The sequence below is a fragment of the Zootoca vivipara genome, chromosome 1, assembly GCF_963506605.1.
Source record: "Zootoca vivipara chromosome 1, rZooViv1.1, whole genome shotgun sequence".
NCBI lineage: Eukaryota > Metazoa > Chordata > Lepidosauria > Squamata > Lacertidae > Zootoca > Zootoca vivipara.
The window spans coordinates 3,674,234-3,694,669 of NC_083276.1; the positions used below are offsets into that span (position 1 = coordinate 3,674,234).

At 44.8% G+C, this 20,436-nt stretch overlaps 1 protein-coding gene across 2 annotated transcripts in view; it reads left to right on the forward strand.

The window, feature by feature from the left end:
• The window catches only part of DDHD1 (DDHD domain containing 1), a 40,063-nt gene extending 19,842 nt beyond the window's left edge, over nt 1-20,221 (forward strand). For both annotated transcript variants that reach the window (XM_035140974.2, XM_060270771.1), the window contains 9 exons: nt 2,016-2,163; nt 3,457-3,563; nt 4,067-4,173; nt 7,485-7,747; nt 8,866-8,941; nt 11,117-11,266; nt 12,943-13,195; nt 14,728-14,916; nt 15,585-20,221. In XM_035140974.2, coding sequence (XP_034996865.2) covers nt 2,016-2,163; nt 3,457-3,563; nt 4,067-4,173; nt 7,485-7,747; nt 8,866-8,941; nt 11,117-11,266; nt 12,943-13,195; nt 14,728-14,916; nt 15,585-15,778 — 1,487 coding nt within the window. In that variant the 3' untranslated portion in view covers nt 15,779-20,221. The remainder of the gene's footprint in view (nt 1-2,015; nt 2,164-3,456; nt 3,564-4,066; nt 4,174-7,484; nt 7,748-8,865; nt 8,942-11,116; nt 11,267-12,942; nt 13,196-14,727; nt 14,917-15,584) is intronic.
• Nucleotides 20,222-20,436: the final 215 nt, after the last annotated feature.

The window sequence follows — 20,436 nt, forward strand, 5'->3', positions numbered from 1 at the left end:
TTGACAAGCCCCGGCAAGCAGCGCCCACCGCTCTTCCCCCGGCTGTGTGACAGGCGAGGTGGGGGAAAGGCGGAGAAACGATTGGTTCCTCCGCCTTTCCCCCATTGCGCCCGACAGAGCCGGGATCTGACGAGGGTCTTCCCGCGCTAGTGTTCCGCTGGTCTCTGCCGGTTGCCCCTCACTGCTCACGGCAACTGGCAGAGACCAGCAGAACACAAAGGGGAACCAGCTGCAGCGCGGTAAGAAGGCAAAGGAAGATCAGCTGAGAGGCGCTGACAGCTCATCTTCCTTTGCCTTCTTCTCACCTACAGCTTGTTCCCCTTTCGCTAGAGGAATGCCCTGTAGGTTTTGCGATTGGAGGTTTTTATGGCCACGCTTTGCAAGATGAAGCGGCGGCCATAGAAAACCTCATCGTCTTGCGAGGCAACCTCCGATCGCAAAATCTCTTCGTTAATCGAAAAATTCGTCTAACGGCATTTGTCTAGCGAGGCACCACTGTATTGGAAAAACAGGAAGCCGATGCTTCTTCCTGTGTGTGCAGCCCTTGCTAACTCCACCTCAGTCAGTTCTTCCCTGCCTCCTGCAGCAACAAGAAATAGCTACAAATTACTACAGCAGGCTGACTCAAAAATTGCCCAGCTGATATTGCCGAACAGAGCTTTGAGACTGTTAGCTTTCAGTCTCCCTGGCTATCTAGCCAGCAAGCAGGGACTTCTTCCGCCAAGGCTGGTAGTTGGCTTAGGGAAAGCCTGCAGGTTCAGACTTCTGAATCCCTTTCCCCCCATAAAAACATAAACTGGGGTTAGTAAAAAACAAACAGACACCTTCCTTTGGCATTTGGCCCTCTTCTGTCATTCCCCCTCCATCACTGTGTGGGTACTGCTTATGGGTGTGCGAGTGTGTACATATGTGTGTCCCCCCTCCTTTCTGTTGGTGGGGTGTGTGGTGTTTGTTTTTGCGAAGCAGCAGCTATCAGGCAAAAAGCATTGGTTTTTTAAAATTAACCCAGCCAACACTTCACACTTCATGCTTCCAAAGTGGCAGCCAACCCTTTGTTAAAACGGTACTGCTGGGGGAGGTGATTGTGTCTCCCTGACTCCCTCCTCCCTCTGTTGATGTGCCCAGTTGATGCTTCATTTGGAGCTATGGCATCATGACAAGAGAGGCTTCTTTAGCCTTACTTCAGATATTGTGATATATCGAAATATTGTAATGTATAACTGGTGATATATGGAGATGTTGAAAACCAGGTATTGCCCAGCCCTAGTCTTGTGGAGAATCAGCCTTTTAGCGTGGTAGCATTTACTCTCTGGGACCCCCTGCTTGTTAACATTAGACAGGTTCCTTCATTGTATTGTTTTCAATGCTTGCTAAAAAGTTTTTTTTAGGGGATGCTGCTCAAATCTGCAGGTGACATCAAACTGGGAGAGGTAGCCACTGCTGCAGAAGACAGAATCAGAATTCAAGATGACCTTAACAGATGGAGAACTGGGCCCAGAAATTAAATTATATTTGTATTAATGTGCTCTAAATGGTGGGTGGCAAAAAGAAAAAAGCACACACTGACTCACTTTGAGGTGCATCACGAACTCCTAATAAGCAGTTTACGAAGCCGCTGTCTAGAAGATGCATGACTGCCATTTGCAGCTGAGAGTTGGTGGCTGCAGACAGATGATGAAATCGGAAAATGAGTCTGAAAAAAAGTTGGCTCACTAGTAATAGGAGGTCGTGCTAGTTGACCTTGCACTATATACAAATATCTGTTTTTCAAGTGCATGTAAAGGACCCATATCGCAAATAAGTCAGGACAACTTGCCGTACCAGGCTGTTTTCCTGCATGTGTAATACATGTCATTTGCTTTCTGTTAGTCTGTAAGTGGGCCGGGGAAGAGAAAACGCCAGTTAATGCAAGGTCTTTGCTTGGTCACTTGGAGAATACTTTTACTTGACACAGGCAACCAGGTGAAATGAAGTTTATGAGCCTGAGTTAAATGTTGTTACTTGCTCTTTTGCAGCTTCAAGCAGTGGGACCAGGCTGCATAGAGGTTATGTTGAAGAGGCTACGTTAGAAGACAAGCCATCACCAACAACTCATATTGTATTTGTTGTACATGGCATTGGTCAGAAAATGGACCAAGGAAGGATTATTAAAAACACTGCCATGTGAGTGTTTCATTTCACTCTGTTGAAAGTGCACAACATTGGATTGCGGGCATTGTGGGTTTCCCCCTTTTCACAAAGGGTGCTGTATTTAATTGTGCATGTTCCTGATGTCAACTTACTTCCTAATCATTAGGCTGTGAGTCTTTTTGGCAAACGTTTCCAAATGTTACTTTGCTGTACTGCATTTAGCAGAGAAAGAATTCTGGTCAAAGGAGAGACCAAGGAGCCCCGAATACTATATATTTTTGATGCAGAAACATAGAATCTTAGCGTTGGAAGGAACCCAGGGGTCATCTAGTCCAACCCCCTGCAATGCAGGAATCTCAGCTACAGCGTGTGTTTCCTATATTGTGCGTGCGCACACACACACACACACATACACACACCAGTATTTCGTCCCCAGAAAACCCTCACAAACCAGACCTGTCAGTGTCTCCTCAAAGCCACAGTAGTTGATAGGTTTTGTTTTTGTTTTGATTGAGAATGCAGTAACATTTCAACTCCAGGTATTTTTGGATGAAGCAGGTTACCTAAGCCTATTTCAGGCCACTTTGGGAGAGTGTCCAAAGGCATGTGGATAAAGGTGGTCCTCTTTACATTGTGTACTTAGGCTTTCAGAAAGCTTTGATTAAAAGTCCCTCACCAAAGACTCCTGAGTAAGCTTAGCAGCTTAGCATAAAAGAGGAGTCCCTTTTATGGGCCAGCAGCTGCTTAAGGAACAAGGAACTGAGTACAGTACAGGCAACTCCCCATTTACTCAGGGGTTATGTTCTGAAGCACTACGCGTTTAAGTGAAATGGCATAAATTGGGAACACCATTGGCAAAGCCTGCACAATCGCTCTCTCCAAACCTCCTTGCTCAAACTCCCAACTCTCCAAAAGACCTCAGAGTTTGGTGCAAGGGCTCCTGGGATTGCACTTGCAAAAGCTCATGGGATTCCTAGAAGGCTGTTTTTGCACCATTTTTGCCTTTTTCATTCTCTCTTAGGGCCGTTTTTGCCCCTTTTCGTGCCACTTCCAGGGTTGCAGCAATGCATGTGTAGTTGAACGTGCATAAATGGGGAGTTGCCTATAGCAATAAATGGACAGTTCTCCCAGTGATGGGAAGTGGGTCACCCAAGGACCTGTATTAAAACTTGTGCTCTTTCACTCACTTGAAGGAACTAGAGTTAGGGATGAGCAGTGAAGCATTCAAGTTTGCTGGTGGTAACAAATTGCTCAGAGTGGGGAGCTCAGAGTGAGGATTATTTCCCCCCCCCTCAATGTTACATGTGCTTTCCATCTAATTTTTAGGATGCGGGACACTGCAAGGAAAATAGAAGACAAATACTTTAGCAACCTTGCAACACATGTTGAGTTCCTGCCAGTTGAATGGAGATCTAAGCTTGCACTCGACGGAGGTACTTTTTACTTTGGACTGCCAGAAGTACTATTGGTGACATTTGGAAAGTAACACTTTTTAGTTTTTCCCCAGCAATGGTTTGTAAACTCTCTACCCTGGCATTTTCTAGTTTTTCATGGAAGGTATTGCCTAGAGGTACTAGCTGTTATCAGTCAGCCCAAACACCTTGCTACTCCCTGTAGGTGATGGTTGGAAAGGGAAATTGGGCAGGTATATCCAAGGGAAATTGGTCCATCCTTACTGAACTTCCCACAGAGGAACTCCCCTGATAATCCCTTGGGCTTCCCTGGAAGCACAATTTGAAAACCCACCATTCTGTAAATAGACCATGTGCTTAATCTCCTTGATTTTGTAATCTCAACACTTGCTGGGTTCCTTTAAGTAGAGATTTGAATGTTCCTAGGACTTTGTGCTCATATGGTGCTGGAATGTTGACTTTAAACCCACTCCAAGCTTCATTACGCATCAGTCAAACACTTGGGTCTCTTTTCTTTATTTTAGACACTGTTGACTCTATTACTCCTGATAAAGTCCGTGGCTTGAGGGACATGCTTAACAGCAGCGCAATGGACATAATGTACTACACAAGTCCCCTCTACCGAGATGAGGTATGTGTGTGATTTTTAAGTGTTTGGTTTCAGGTATGGACAAATAATGGGTATGGCAAAGTTGGGTTTCCTAATTTAAGTGTACCTCTGTTTCCCAACATCTTGAAGATAGGCTTTGTCATTGTGGGCATTCTTTGCATAGAAACCAAATAGAGTAGTTTGTATCTTCAGTCTACTACTGAGCTGTATTCCAGCCGAGTGGGGATCTGAACGCAGCCTGAGGATGAAACATGAACTGCTCATGCACTTATGTTGTGTGTTTGTTGTACTTCTTTAGCGCTCCCTCCCTTCTTCAGGAAGCCGAGTGGCTTCTGTGGGGCTCTTACCCAGTTCCCCTCCAGGCCCAGGCCAGACTGAAACCTGTATACCTTTTGCAGTGCAACAGCATCATGTCTCCAGGCTATTCTAAGGAAACCCCGGTTGCATTTTTTTTCAAAGCTCAGAGCACTTTCAGAACAGGCACAACTGTCCTGCTGACGCTTAGGTATTTTAAAATGCTGCTTAGTCTAGCAAGCAGGGGAGGAAGTGGGCCAAGACGCAATTTGCAGCTTGTGAGGTCATAGTTTATTCAGCTAAGAAGCAATTGTTTTCTGCAAGGAGATATATTGCAGAAAGGGAGCTCTTGTTGTGAGAGGCTGCTGCTGCTGCTGCTGCCATCAGCTTGCCCTCTGCAGCTGCTGTAAATATCCTTGGTGAGGGGATAAGCTGCTCCCTGCCCATTTCTGCACTCTGCTTCCTCCAGTACCATCCCAGACTTGAGGTACCAACTGAGGTGCTTGCTCCAGCGGGAGAGTTTACAAGCAGGATTTAAAACTGTCCAGTGTCTTCATAGCAGAAGGAAAGGAATTTGGTTGGAAGAGCCACATAGCAAAGTGCTCAGTGGGCTGAAACAAAGGCTAATTCAGCCAGATGCTGCTGCTGCCAAACCATCAGACTTCCTGAAATTCTGCTTAACAGACTTTGTATTTCACTTTTACGCTTTCTTTCTTGTATGGAACTTTGTGTGTGCTGTGCACAAAGGTATCCAAATCCATATTATGTAAGAATTGCCATAAAGTAGGGGTGAGACGCAGGTGGCGCTGTGGTCTAAACCACTGAGCCTCTTGGGCTTGCCGATCAGAAGGTTGGCAGTTCGAATCCCTGCGACAGGGTGAGCTGTTGCTCTGTCCCAGCTCCTGCCAACCTAGCAGTTCGAAAACACGCCAAAAAGTGCAAGTAGATAAATAGGTACCCCTCTGGCGGGAAGGTAAATGGCATTTCCGTGCGCTGCTCTGGTTTCGGTGTTCCATTGCACCAGAAGCGGCTTAGTCATGCTGGCCACGTGACCCAGAAAAACTGTCTGCAGACAAACACTGGCTCCCTCAGCCTGAAAAGCGATATGAGTGCTGCAACCCTAGAGTCGTATGTGACAGTTAAGTCCAGTCACATACGACTTCTGGCCATGGGACGAATGGGCCCTTGCAGTCATTTTTTTACAGGCCATGCACACCTGTCACTCAAGTAAAGGTGTGGGACAAGCAAAGCTGCGCCCACTTAAAGAACAGTTGGGTGTGCCTGGTTGTTCATTGGTGGTGGGGTTTGCGTTTGGCACTGTTTAAATTTGGTGCTGAATGTAAGTGCCACTGCTTTTGGCAGGGATCAGATCTCCCTGATGGTAGGTGATTGACAGCTAGGTGGATGAAGGTCAAAATCTGGCTCATCAGAGAAAAGGGGTTGACCACTCTGCCATAAAGATATAGACTAGAGCTCCATGTAGCCCAGTAGTCAATATTAATGGATTTTTAAAAAGGTTCTCCTCAGATAAGAACTTTTAAATTTTCTGCCTTTTCTCAAAAATATTCAGAACTTAAAAGCTTCAGTATTTCACTATGAAACATACTGCTTCAGTGTTTCACTATGAAACATGCTGCTTCATAGTAGACGATTCAGAAATGTCACCTGTGGAGGACTAAACTTGGCATGAAGTTCATCACATGAGTAATCCTTGAGTGGGATTGAGGCTGAGTGGGGGGCTTTGGCCTTTGTCCCCACCGCAGTCACAATTGGAATTAGGGGGCTTCATGTCTGCCAGTAGGAAGCAGCTAATAACAAGTACCGGGCGAGCTGTTTCATTTTATTTTTTGTACTAAAATTTTGCATTCCCAGGGTTAACTTTTGCGACACGTCACATTTACTTTACAAATTGTACTATTCAAGGGCCAACCTACATGGATCACCAAATCTTAGGCAAGGCTTGAAAACATTTTTTTCCTTTTTTTCTACTGTACTGTACACCTAGATTTTCATATATAATCTTCTAGTGAACTCTGGCTCACAGTTATCATTAGAAGGTTTGTTAGCTACAGGGTATTGGGCAAGCTTGTGATATTTTAGTAAAGATGATTGATGAAACATTGGCAAATGATCTCTCCAACTAGGTCAGGTGCCTTCTCCTTTAGGCTTTAGAAACAATCTCTGACAGCTCATCAGCTTGAATTACAGGCAGGAGTGCCTGGCGTGCTCTGGTCCATGGGGTCACGAAGAGTCGGACACGACTAAACGACTAAACAACAACAATCTGGTCTCAGGGGCTTCTCTCCTGCTTGAGAAATTGAAATACACAAATGTTGGTGCAGCATGTTAGGAGCTTTTATTTTACCAGAGAAGCAGAATTGCTGATGTAAGGCAGTTCCGCTCCATTAGTTCAAAAATATGCATGTGTTTCACCAATGCACTTTGGATTTTCACATTGCATACTGTATTTCTTTTGCCAACCAAAGTTGAATCCGTACAGAAGGAAAGGATTTGGAATGAGGAAAAGATATGTACGTAAACTCGGGCACTAGATCTTTGTTACAGAGTCCTTCATATCAACCAACTGGAATGAAAGTACAAGGCAAGGAGAAGCTAGGTGTTACTGGTCTCTCAGCTGAGCCAGTGAAGTGGCCCTGTTCATAATCTCTTCCTCTGCTGCAGCCTGATGGCCTCAGCATGTGGAACCCCTCTTAGCAGATGTAATGAAGCACATGTCCTTTAACCAGGCCCTGGATTGATTGACACCCAGTGCCCTTTTAAAATGTGTTGGGGGTTATTAGCTTGTTTTTGTTTTTATTTTGCTTATGTCTTTAGTGTTTTTAAGTTGTAACCAGGCTATTTCTGGTCTTGAGGTCTCAGCTGTCTGCTGTCAGTGAGTCATTTCATGCAAACTGATAAAGCCATTGCCTAAAGAAATGCAAGTAAGAGTAAGCAGAAATCCAGATGCTAAATACATAGCAACATGCGGAATATAAGAAATGTGCTTTCTCTCCCCATTCCCTAACTCTTTACAACAGCTGGTAAAAGGCCTTCAACAGGAGCTGAATCGTTTGTACACGCTTTTCTGTACACGGAATCCAGAGTTCATAGACAAGGGCGGCAAAGTATCCATTGTGTCACATTCCTTAGGATGCGTAATCACATACGACATCATGACAGGATGGAATCCAGTTATACTCTACGAACAGTTACTTGAGAAGGAGTATGATGACCTCGAGGACACCTGGATGAGCTACGAGGAGCAGCATATGCTAGAAGAGTTTTATTTGACCAAGCGGCGGTAAAAGAGTTTCCTTTCTAGTATTGAGCAGGTCCTGGTGTATTGAAATTGACTGAGTGAGCCCAGGGTCACTTTTAACAAGGGAATTGCTTTGCGCCACCATCCAGCTCCTCCCTCAGCTGTGCCACCACAATGCAACTAGAGGTTGACTGGCTCTGGAAGACATTTCCACCCTTATTTTTCAGCCCTTGGGCCTCATTGAGAGATATCTGCACACACAAGGGGCACTGTGACCAGCCAGTCATGCATGTGGTACTTGAAAGGGTTCTTGAGCCAAAGTAAGGGCCAAGGATGGGGCTGGAGATTTTTAAACAGCAAGGCTGCCATTGGGATAATCAGGTGGTAGGACTTAAACCAGGGGTCAGCAACCTTTTTCCTTTTTCAACCGTGGTCTGGTCTACCGTCCCTCAGACCTTGTGGGGGGCCGGACTATATTTTGGAAAAAGAAATATGAACAAATTCCTATGCCCCACAAATAACCCAGAGATGCATTTTAAATAAAAGCACACATTCTACTTGTGTAAAAAACACTAGGCAGGCCCCACAAATAACCCAGAGGTGCATGTTAAATAAAAGGACACATTCTACTCACGTAAAAACACACTGATTCCTGGACTGTATTGAGAAAGCGATTGGGCCGCATCCAGCCCCCCGGGCCTTAGGTTGCCAACCCCTGGCTTAAACTCTTTATTTCCCCTATGCTGAGAGAATGCAATTATGTCTTAGGGCAGATTCACCTAAGGAGCTCTAACCACAGAAGTCCTGAGAAATGGGGCTTGCTTTCCCCTCCCCCCCACACACACACCCTGAAATGGTCCTGGGGAGTTTGGGAAGGGACTGTCAAGCGGATGTGCTTGCATGGATGGAACATTTGTAGTAGTGTGACATTAAAACTCACATTTTTAGTCTTACAAAATTTGTCTCCAGAATATGTGTTTTGGTAAATTTCACTAATTTACATGGTACTTAATGGAGCTCCATTATTATTATTATTATTATTATTATTATTATTATTATTATTATTTAATTGACTTTATATACCACCCTATTCCCTCAGGTCTAGGGCCAATTAACTGTTTCTAATCAAAAGAACTCAAAATGTCTGTATTTTTTCCTAGATTGAGGGAGATAGAAGAGAGGTTGCATGGACTGAAAAAATCCACCATATCTAAGACACCTGCCTTAAAATTCAAGGTACAAATAAGTCAGAAATGTGCCGTTCTGCTAATGGCTCACATTAGCAAGAAATGTTTTTCAGGTTCCACCTTTATTTATTGCTATTTATTTAATAGATTTCTAAGCTGTCACTCAAAATATAAATATGTAGTGATAAATATTTTTTAAAAAAAAACTTTAGAACTGCAGTTAAAATAGTACAGTAGTAAAAACATTTTAAAGCAGCCAGTAAAAAACCCTAACTTAGGCACTGAAGCAATAAAAGGTTAACCAACACTAAAGGCAAACTGGAATAAAGTGAGCAGGTCATATCTCTTGAGGGAGGGAGTTCCATAGACTCCATGACCTCACCAACAAAAAAGCCTTTTCTCTTGTGTGGTCCACTATCCTAATCATGCCTACTGCCAGGGCCTCCATAGCTGGTCTAAATTCTCAGGCAGCTTCATAAGAAGTATAGGTAGTCCTTGAAGTAGCTGGTCCCAATTTCTTTTAGAGCTTCAGAGGTCAATAGCAGCACTGTGAATTGGATCTTTAAGTGAATAGGCAGCCAGAATAGCTGGTGTAGAATTGATGCAATGTGGTCTGTGCTTCATTCCCACCAGCGTCTGGTCTGCTCCATTTTGCACTAGTGGAGGCTTCCAAACTTAGACTGATAAGACCCACTGCTAGGCACTGTCACTTCCACAGATATTGCCAAGTCCAAGGCGACCCTCAAACTACAAACTTGGCCTTTTAGAGAGAGTGCAACACTACCCAGAACCACTTGGAATATCTCCACCCAGAGCAGTCTGCTTCTTTACCACAGTACCTCCATCTTCTCTGCATTATGTTTTCGTTTGCTGGCTCTCATCACTCCTCGGGGCTTCTGTTCAGGCATTCCTCAACCTCCATGGGATTAAGAGGTGGAAACAAAGATGCAGAACTGTGTGTTATCAGCATATTAATGACACTTTCCCCTAGTGGCTTAATGTAGATGTTAGAAAGCATGAGGGAGCACGACTTTGCAATAGTCAGGAGGGTAGAGAGAAAGCCCTCCAGCAAGAATTCCTTCACATTCAGTTTCTTAATGTTGCTCTCCCTTGAAATGCAGCCCAGCCTATAATGCAGCCGATAAACGCATTTTTATTTATCTAAAATAACTACAACTCCAGTGAAATAAGCATCAAAAGCAACAGCAACAACACAAAGATAACGGGAAGTCTGTATCTACAAAACATTGATCAGTTAATGCATATACAAGCTCATCGGATTGTCTTGAACACAAGCCACGTCTCTGATATTGAGTGGAGTTTGTATTTTAGTGAATCCAGTTCGATTTTTCTGTAAGGTCAAGTAATAATGTGTAATGCATAAGTTTGCAAGGTTGTCAAATATGAAGGATTTGACTATTGAGGAGATTTGGGGCCTCTGCTGTTAAGATGTCCGGAGGATCTGTGACTCAGTGGCACAAAAGAGCTTTCAGATTCAACCCCTGACATCCCCAGCAAGGTGGGTCTCTGATACGAGGGTTGGGAAAAGCTCATGTGTCGAGTTAATAATAGTTAAGCACAGCCAGATTTGGTATAAGGTATGTAGTAAGTTGGTGCGCATCATCATGTACACATGTTGGATATTTTTATGGGACTATCTTTTCTGCTTGCTTGATGCTCTTGTGTGATTTTTTTAAAAAAGAAACGTAATAACGCAGAGCATTATTTTTGAAGATAGTTAAGTAGTAGCTACAAGCTTCTTCCGATTTCCCATCCATTTGTCACCAGCTGCATTTCTGCTATGGAAATGCACTAAAACCTTCTGCCTGCAGCCTCTTCCTTGGTGTAGCAGTTAGGTTTGGGGGAAGCATCGTATTACAGAAAAGACTTCCCCATCTGTGCTCTAAAGGGTCATCTTTGTCTCCCAGCTTCCCCTGCACCTCCCATGGGACACCTCTTTCATTGGAATTTGCTTAGACAGCGGTTTTGAGGTATTTTTTTGCAAGTAGCCCATGTGGCCTTCCGATAGCTATCAAAAGATGTAAAAAGACTAGTAATTATTACACACTGTGATTTCCCCCAATTTGCAATGTACTATGAAGCGATGAGGTAGCTCTACACCCCCAACCCTTGCAAAACAAAAGAACTACCCGACCCAACCCAGTATATGCTAGAAAGCTGCCTTTTTCTCTGCCTGTTAATATCAAATGAAATGTCTCCTTAGGTTGAGAATTTCTTCTGTATGGGATCTCCATTAGCAGTGTTTTTGGCCTTGCGTGGCATCCGACCAGGAAACAGTGGAAGTCAAGATCACATTCTGCCCAGAACTATTTGTAACCGGTTGCTAAACATTTTTCATCCAACAGATCCAGTGGTGAGTGTTAGTGCAGTAACAAGCTTTCACCTCGAGAGCAGAGGCGGCCCTACCATGAGGCAAGGTGAGGCGGCCCCCTCAGGTGGTGGATTTTGGAGTGGAAAAGTCAGGTGGGAGCCACAGAGCACAATCCCGGCAGGGCTGGGTTTGAAAAAGAAGGGATTTTTTGTTGTTGTTGCTGTAGAACCACCCTTCATTTTGATGGGGTTTGCAATGCAAGAGAACTTCACAGCGAATTGTGTGCACCCCAGATTTTTGTCAATGGAAGCGATGAGCACGCATCATTTGGGTTTTCCGCCTCAGGCAGCAAAATGTCTTGGGCCGGCCCTGCTCAAGAGTATTTCTAAATAGCACCTACTGAAGTCCTCTCAAAGGCATTGGTTCACCAAAAAGGTCCCCATTGACGCAAGTAGGTTTGGCATGTAGCACGGCCTGGCAGAACAAGCCATCCTCCATTAGGGTGAAGACAAGGTGCAATGCAAGGAGAGTTCAAAGCCCAATCCTTAGCCACTTCCTGCTGGATCAGCAGTCAATCTATGCCTTCTTTATTTTTAAAAGGGCTGTTTGAGCATCATGCCCCCCCTTTTTTTTTTGGTCTGTTTCTTTATTCGTTTTATTTTATAATTAAAACTGCAGAACCTTTCTTGTGATTTGGAGCACGTGCATTGCTTGGCAATATCCCAGTGCACCCAGCAATTGGTATATTATTTAATCATTTGGCTTATATCCTGCCTTTCTTCCGAAAGGAGCCAAGGTCAACATGGGCAGCTTCTGCTGGAAACTTACAGAACCGGCTACACAAACACACGCACAATGTACACTGCAAAAGGGCATGTACAGTTTTAACAGAACTCAGCAAGGGCACTTCCAGAGCAGCCTGAAACGCTATCTTTAGTGTCCTTCTAGCGTCTTACTTTATTTTTTCTCAGTTGTGTTGAAATCAGAGGGAAGTTGTGGTGAAATGTTCAATATCCGTGAAATTTTCTTTTAAAACACAGTTCAGAGACATTGGGAGTAGTTCACGTAATGAACTCTGTCAGCAATGACTTCTGTTTCTGCAACAGGGCTTCCCTCCCCCTGCTTTGTGCCCCCCCCATCTGCTCTATGGGGATTGGGAGAACCCCAGAGCAGGTGGGGGAAAGGAGAGGGAAGATCATTCCATCAGGCAAGTAGAAATCCTTGTGCAGATAGAACCCCTTAGCAGTGTGAACCAGCTGCACATACCATTAACAAACACTGAAGCAGCAGCTATTTGGGGTTTCACAGATGTGGGGTAGCTGTTCTTGAAATTTGAAAAAAAAAATGCATCTGTCCAGAAACCTTCCCTTCAGTCAATTTCTTCATCTTTAATGCTCCAGTGGCTTTAGCAAGACTTCTGGGAGCAAGGAGCACATGATCTCCAATGTTCCTTGGCCTGGAATGATTCTATGCTGCTTGTTACTTGGTCACTCGTTAGATGGAGGAGTTTAGAATGCTCAGTTTTAATACAAAGAAAAATAATAGCAACAAGTCTCTCCCATAAAGCGTTCATTGTTTAGAATAGGTCCATGTCATAAGTAAAGGGCCCTGAGACAGCAGTGATTGTCCTTTCTAAGTATTCAGATTGCAAACGGAAGGAATAAGAGAAGCGAATTGTTGCCTTACACTCAAGCCCTCCCGTCTCTTCTTATTTACAGGCCTATAGACTAGAACCTTTAATTCTGAAGCACTATAGCAACATTTCTCCAGTCCAGATCCACTGGTATAACACCACGAACCCTCTACCTTATGAGCACATGAAGCCAAGTTTCCTCAACCCGGCAAAAGAATCTACCTCAGTCACTGAGAGCGACTCTCTCCCAACACTACCCAGCCCAACGACGTCACCTGTCCTGGCTCGGCGGCACTACGGGGAGTCCATAACCAATATAGGCAAAGCAAGTATAATGGGTAACTATTCTTGAAGCCTTGGAAAGCCCTGTGCCCCTGTGTGCATATCATACCCTCCAAGGAATAAAATGATCACAGCTATGAAGCTCACACACAGTGGCCTGATGGGGGGACACAGCCCCTTAGTAATTGCTTGTGGTGCATCTGTCTGCCTCCAAGAGGCCCTGGGCACCAAAGATGGGGGTAGCTAATAGCTATCTTGGAGAGATTTGCCCAAGGTCACCCAGCACATTTTGATGGCTGGACAGGCATTACCACCACCACCAAATTGAGTTATTTTATAATAATAATAATTTATTATTTATACACCGCCCATCTGGCTGGGTTTCCCCAGCCACTCTGGGCGGCTTCCAACCGAATATTAAAAGCAAACAAACAATTTTCACCCTAAAATCAGGGCTGGGGGACATGTGGCCCCTCCTGGTGTTGCTCAGACTCCAGCTCCCATAAGCCTCAGCCACCATGGCTGGTGATCATGGGAGATGTAGTCAAGCAACCACTAGAAAGCCACAGAGCCCCCATCCTTGCCCCCAGTAATAATCTTTTGAAGTTTGCAAAATAGCGTTGGGGGGTGGTGTCACTTTTCGTCGTTAGCATTTTGACAGCTTATATTCTGCTTAATTGCAAAAGTCTCCAAGTGGTGAGTGATGCCGCAGGTCCTGTCCAAGTGGTGTCTAGCTTTTGTGCCATGAGATTCCACATGGTGCTCATGATTGCATTGGAGGCATTAATTGGATGGAGGGAGATGGTATTTTCTCTATGTCAGGAGGCAGTGGGTTGAGCACAGTGGGAAATGTGGTATCCCTACAATGTCTGGACTCCCTGCAACAAGAAAGTAGCAGCCCCTCCTTGATCATATTGTAGAGTGTATCAAAATGTTAACATTTTTTGCTGCCATCACACGCTACATTTTAAAATTAAAATAAAAACATAACTTTATTAATCTAGATTTCCAAGATATCCCACAAAAGAGAACCATAAAACAAATATAAAACAGATCAGAAACAAAAGCATCTATTGTATCAACAGTAAAAATACAGAAAGCAGTAGGTATAAAATCAGCTAACATTTTAGACATATTATGCCCGGGATTTTAACACACTACATTTTTAAGGTGTTCACCTAAAGTTGTCATTAGTGAACCCTTTGAATAGCGGTACCGGGTGTCTTTTCAAGATTAGCATCTGCAGTATTGTAGCTTGTACTCTTATCCACAAGGTGGCAGCAGAGTCAGATGAAAAAGGCCAACATGATCGTTTTTAAACAAGATGACAATTATTTAGGCAGCCCAAACTGATGAAAACATTGGGGTGGGAAGTAGAAACATGCACGCAGCCCTTAAATTTATTGGCGGGAGCAAGGAAACGCAGGATCTTGAATGAAGGTCATGGGCAAGTTATGCTAGAAGCTATTCATGTGGGGAACACGTGGCTTCTGGTTTGGGGCAGAGGTGGTGTGTTTATAATGACGTGTTTTTTGTTCTGGAGTGTGACTGCCAAGTTGAAACTCCCCTTGTGTTGTGTCAAATACAGGAGCTGCTAGCATTGGGAAGGGCCTTGGAGGGATGCTCTTCTCAAGATTTGGGCGTGCCAGTGCTCCCCAGGCACTTGAGGCAGGAAAAGAAGGGTCAGAACTGGAGGAGAAGAAGCCAACCTTGAGCCAGGCGTCCATCGGACCTCAGACCTTCCCACACAGCAGCTCTGGCTTCTTAGATCCGACAAGTGAGCAAAAGCAGCTTTCTTGGTCTGCAGAAATACTAGCCTTGGCTTCCCCTTTTTCTCCAAAAGGGAAACTTTTTCCACTGGAGTCACTCAGGGTGTACATTGAAAACAAATGGGCCATGTGGGCTCTTGCAATGGAGTCCTTTGCATCTGTAGCAGTGTTAAAGATGGTGTATTCCATTCCTACAAATCTGGGGTTCCTAAAACTGCTTCAAACCTAGGCTCCCTATATCAAGCATTGTAGAAATTCCAGGCTCACCTGTTTTTTCTTGTTCTTGGGATGAACAGTTTGTGTAGTCCTCGCTTTTTTTCTGATTTCCCCCCTTTCTCCAAAGACCCGTGGCCTGAAGGGCACCATTGTTTACACAGAAGGGTACAGCTTTGAAACATGCATACCAGCACAGCTACCCTTGGCTATTAGCTGTGTCACACTTAGTTGGATCTGGCCCAATGGGCTGCTTGGTTCCAACGGTGCCACTGTCACAGCTCACACACACACACACCCCATATTTTGGGATCCATATCAAATCAGGAGGTGATGGAATACCTTAGTAAGTTGCTGCCAGAGCTCCCCCCCCCCCCCAATAAGCACAAGCAAAGAACAGAACTGGGAGCGCTGTGTTGTTCTGGCAATAATCCTTGTGGTTTTGTTCTTGCTTCCTCCTTAGTGGACCTGGAGCACAGGATCGACTTTGAGCTCAGGGAAGGCCTGGTGGAGAGCAGGTACTGGTCAGCTGTCACATCACACACGGCTTACTGGTCCTCCCTGGACATTGCTCTCTTTCTTCTCACCTTCATGTACAAGCAGGACCAAGAGGAGGAAGAGGAAGATGGCATCAAGTCGCACTTAGAGCCTGTTTGATTGTAGCCTTGGGGGGTGGGTGGGGGGTAGGGAGGGAGGGACCTAGGGAGAGAGGATGGAACTTGACAAGTGGCACAAAGCAGCCTGAGTTCAACTTCTGTTTCTAAGGCATGGAGGTTTCAGGTTTAAATGCATGTCTGGATTCCTTTCTTCCAAAATTATTTCTCCTTTGCTGCACATTTCCACTTCTGTGCTGATTGAGGCTTCACCAGAAGGCTACTCTCCGTTCCCACTCTTACTGCCTGTAGTGGCACCATCGGCATCCATCTCCCCAGGTTCGCATAACTGCTGTTTAACAGAATTCGGTTTTTTTAAGTGCAAAGATTACTCTGGTTCCAGAATTCATTTTCATTTCAGGAAAAAAAATGCCTGCAAACCTAAAACAGCCATGCTCTGTGTCCTTTGTATTGGTAAATAAGAAGCAAGTGGGTATCATTGTTCTAATCTGAAGTCTGTTGCTCCGGGTTCCATTGAAATTCCTTTGGAATGGCAGGCACAAAGGGGTGTGCTAACACAACTCACCCGGAAACTAAAACAGGCATGAGGCAAATATTTTGAAATACTGTAATTATAATTTATTATTACCTCTGACTAACCGTTTTGTTTCACTCCAGTATGTAAAAAGCGTTACTTTTCTACTATTTTTCCCCGTTTTTGTTTTCGTTGGGGGGGGGCATAATTTAAAGAACCACATTTATTTTCTACAGTGTTAAGACTTTATTCCTCAAAGGACATATCTTTGTACTATTCAAAAGGAGCTATGGACACTGTGGCACACTTTTCAGTATTTTTTCATTAAAAATAAACATTTGTGGATCACACAAACAACACTTGCTGAACAGTTCTTCTCTGTGGGTAAGTAAAGTCTCTGTGAAGAGCAGGCTCCTCCCTGCATAGCATGCACTTTGGAGAACATGCAGCACTTCATTTTCTTCTCAAATTCTAAAATGTTATTTAGGAATTTCAATGCAAGCAAGTGGCGGAAGCTGAGTCTTCAACTTCAACTTCCTGAGTCATCAAGGAGCGTATTAACACGAGCATACGGCCCTGGACATTTGGACTAGAGTTCCCTAAGCTAGGGCCTTCCAGGTATTTTGGATCACAACTCCCATCAGCCCTAGCCAACACAGCTGGAGAGCACCAGGTTAGGGAAGGGCAGATTAAACCATTTTTAAGATACTTGGGGAAGTGATGCTGGCCAGGATCCAAAAAAGAGGCATCCATAGTTTTGTCAGCTGTTTTTCTTAACAACTGTTTGCAGTGCCAGTGAGACCATCTGCTTTCAAAGGGGCCACTTTTGCGGAAAGAACAGCAAAAGTCAGCTTCCAGACAGGCTCCCCATTCACATACACTTGATCTCCTTCCACAGGGCCTGTAAGACAGAGTTATTCCGCCTGGCCTTCAATTTAGCCTGATTCCCCATTCCTTTTTCCCTTACCTTTTTTTATGAAGAAACCCTTCTGGGTCCCCACATTAAAACTCTTCCTTGGTCTCCTTGCTGGCCTTAGCAGGACTAACTTGGCCAGTTAGCCCTGGCGATGCTACATTGACGTTGTATTTTATGCTGTTTTTAAAGTCGTTTTTAATCAGTGTTTTATATTTGTTGTTAGCCGCCCTGAGCCCGGTTTCTAAACCGGGGTGGGTTATAAATAAAAATTTATTATTATATTATTACATCCCCCTTCTCAGTATTTCACGTAGCATTTTCTAAACCCATAAAGATGGCTGCTTATTTGCCTTATACGTGGATCTGAGTCTCTTTTTGTCCTGGCTCACCCCAGCTAAAAGAGAAAGACGTCTGATAGTTTTTATTGACACAAGAAGCGCTCGCAACTCCTGTGGTGCTCCAGGTGCACACGCCTCTAGCCACTGAGCAACAGGCCCCCACAGATGTGCGCCCTGTGGGGCAGTTACTGCAACAGTGATGCCCCACCCCTCTGCCAGCTTAAATAACCTCCCCTGACAGGTTGCGAGCCCTCAACCTGAGACTTCTCCTGCATGGAAGTAACCAGACAGCAGGGCAGGGGGAGGTGGGGAGTCTACCGACCCATCTCTCAATGCCACATCCTGCCCACCTTCCTCTGCCTTGGACTGCTCTGACTCCCTCCTCCCCGTGCCCCGGCACCAAACCCCATAAATTGCTGGTCCCCTCTCCTGGGTCACCCTCCTGTTCCCCTGACTCCAACATACACTTCAGAAGCCTCCCAGTCTTGATGACACTGCACTGTGTCCAGTTCTGGGCACCACAGTTCAAAAAGGATACTGACCAAAATGGTCAAAGGTCTGGAAACGATGCCTTATGAGGAACGGCTTAGGGAGCTGGGTATGTTTAGCCTGGAGAAGAGACGGTTAAGGGGTGATATGATAGCCATGTTCAAATATATAAAAGGGTGTCATATAGAGGAGGGAGAGAGGTTGTTTTCTGCTGCTCCAGAGAAGCGGACACGGAGCAATGGATTCAAACTACAAGAAAGAAGATTCCAGCTCAACATTAGGAAGAACTTCCTGACAGTAAGAGCTGTTCAGCAGTGGAATTTGCAACCAAGGAGTGTGGTGGAGTCTCCTTCTTTGGATGTCTTTAAGCAGAGGCTTGACAGGCATATGTCAAGAATGCTTTGATGGTGTTTCCTGCTCGGCAGGGGGTTGGACTGGATGGCCCTTGTGGCCTCTTCCAACTCTACGATTCTATGACACCTTTCAATTCAGTTCAATTCTACACCTTTATTGGCATATATAAGACAATAAAAACCATATAGACCGTCCATATGTGTTATAATTCTAAAACATACAGTAAAGAGGGAATCCTCGGCAATCACTATTATACAGACCAAACTACCCCAGATTTAACTTCAAACTTCAAAGATCCTGGTCAAAAATTGTACCATAACTCTAGTGAGAACAGGAGAGTCATCTCTCAATAGAGACTGCGCCACGTGTTGTTTATTGGGGGGGGGGGGCAAGCCACAGAGAGGACACCGAAGGATCATCACGGAAGATGTTAAAAAGAGGACAATCCAAAATTATGTGGTCTTTCTGGCCACAGGTGCAAAGTCTATTCTGGTAAGAGATGCCTCTGAGCCTTCCAGATAACACGGAGGACGGAAAGGCATTCAAGTGGGCCAGCATAAATACTCTGTGGTGTAATTGGGTCTCTTGATTGTAAAAATAATTGGGCATCATTCCATGATGGGGTTGCAACCCCAGGTAGGCAGGGGAGCATACGGAGGGCTGGGAAGGGTAGTTTTTTAAAAAATTCATTATCTAGCAGCCTCTGCTTGAGTGCAAAAATGTGTGATTCTTCAAGTGGCAAGAGGGAATCCACTGTAAAGCCTATTAAAGCACAGAAAACCACACTAGCACATAGGAATTGCAAACAGCAATCAAGCAATTTAAAACCAGCCCACAAGCATATTTAAATAAAAGCTGAAAGTTGTTACCGAAATGGGCAGTCCTTGGAAGAACAATATTCTTACAATCTCCTGATTTCAGAAGTATAAGAACTGCATGGAAATGTTATTATACAAACTGGCAGTTTGTGTGTTACGTTGCAAATTTGGTAGTTTGGTAGAATGGCAGCATGCTTGAGGGCTTTTGGAACAGGGTGGGTATCTTCAGTAGTTGTTTGTTGTGTGTTGGAATGTCAAAGGTTGCTTCATTTTCTGTCACTTTGGAATGCAAGTGAGCTTCTGCCATCTTAACAGTCATGAAATGGGCTTAAAAACAGACTCCACGGAAATCCTTTCAAGATCTGTGATTATCTCAAATTTGTGAAGGCAAAGCTTAATGTCAGAGCGATTTGGAATGCTTATTTCTCTGAAGGAACAGACAGTAAAAAAAAGAAAACATGGCATAGAACTGGAAAACTCACATGCCGTCTGATCATGTCCACAAGCCTGAGCTCATTGGTGAGATAGAAGAGGTGCTTAAAAATGGCATCCGCTATTACCAGCTTTAAACGTCAGGCAATTGCTCTTATTAATATATAAAGTAACATTAAATGAATGTGGCCTTTGGCAGCTACAGAGTACCGGTACATTTAGCTTACCAACGATGAGTGCTCATGGACTTCACAGATTTGGAAGGAAGGCCTTCTCAATGCCCAAAGTTAGTAGTTAGTACGTTTCTGAGCACAATTCAAAGTGTTGGTGCTGACCTTTAAATCCCTAAACAGCTTCGGTCCAGTATACCTGAAGGAGCGTCTCCACCTCCATCGCTCTGCCCAGACACTGAGGTCCAGTGCCGAGGGCCTTCTGGCGGGTCCCTCGCTGTGAAAAGCCAAGTTACAGGGAACTAGGCAGAGGGCCTTCTCGGTAGTGGCACCTGCCCTGTGGAACGCCCTCCCACCAGATGTCAAAGAGAAAAACATCTGCCAGACTTTTAGAAGGCATCTGAAGGCAGCCCTGCTTAGGGAAGCTTTTAATATTTAACAGACCATTGTATTTTAATATTTTGTTGGAAGCCACCCAGATGGGCGGGGTATCCTATATAATAATGTCCATGTTGTCCCTGCGTCCAGATGTCCCGTGTGTCCCTGGGTCACTGCGCATGTGCCCCAGGGATACAGGGATTGGACAGCAGAGACTGCGCGCGCGCACTCTCCCCCCACTCTGCCTCCTCCAACCGCCGCTCCCGCCGGGGTGGAGGCCGGCGAAGGCCTC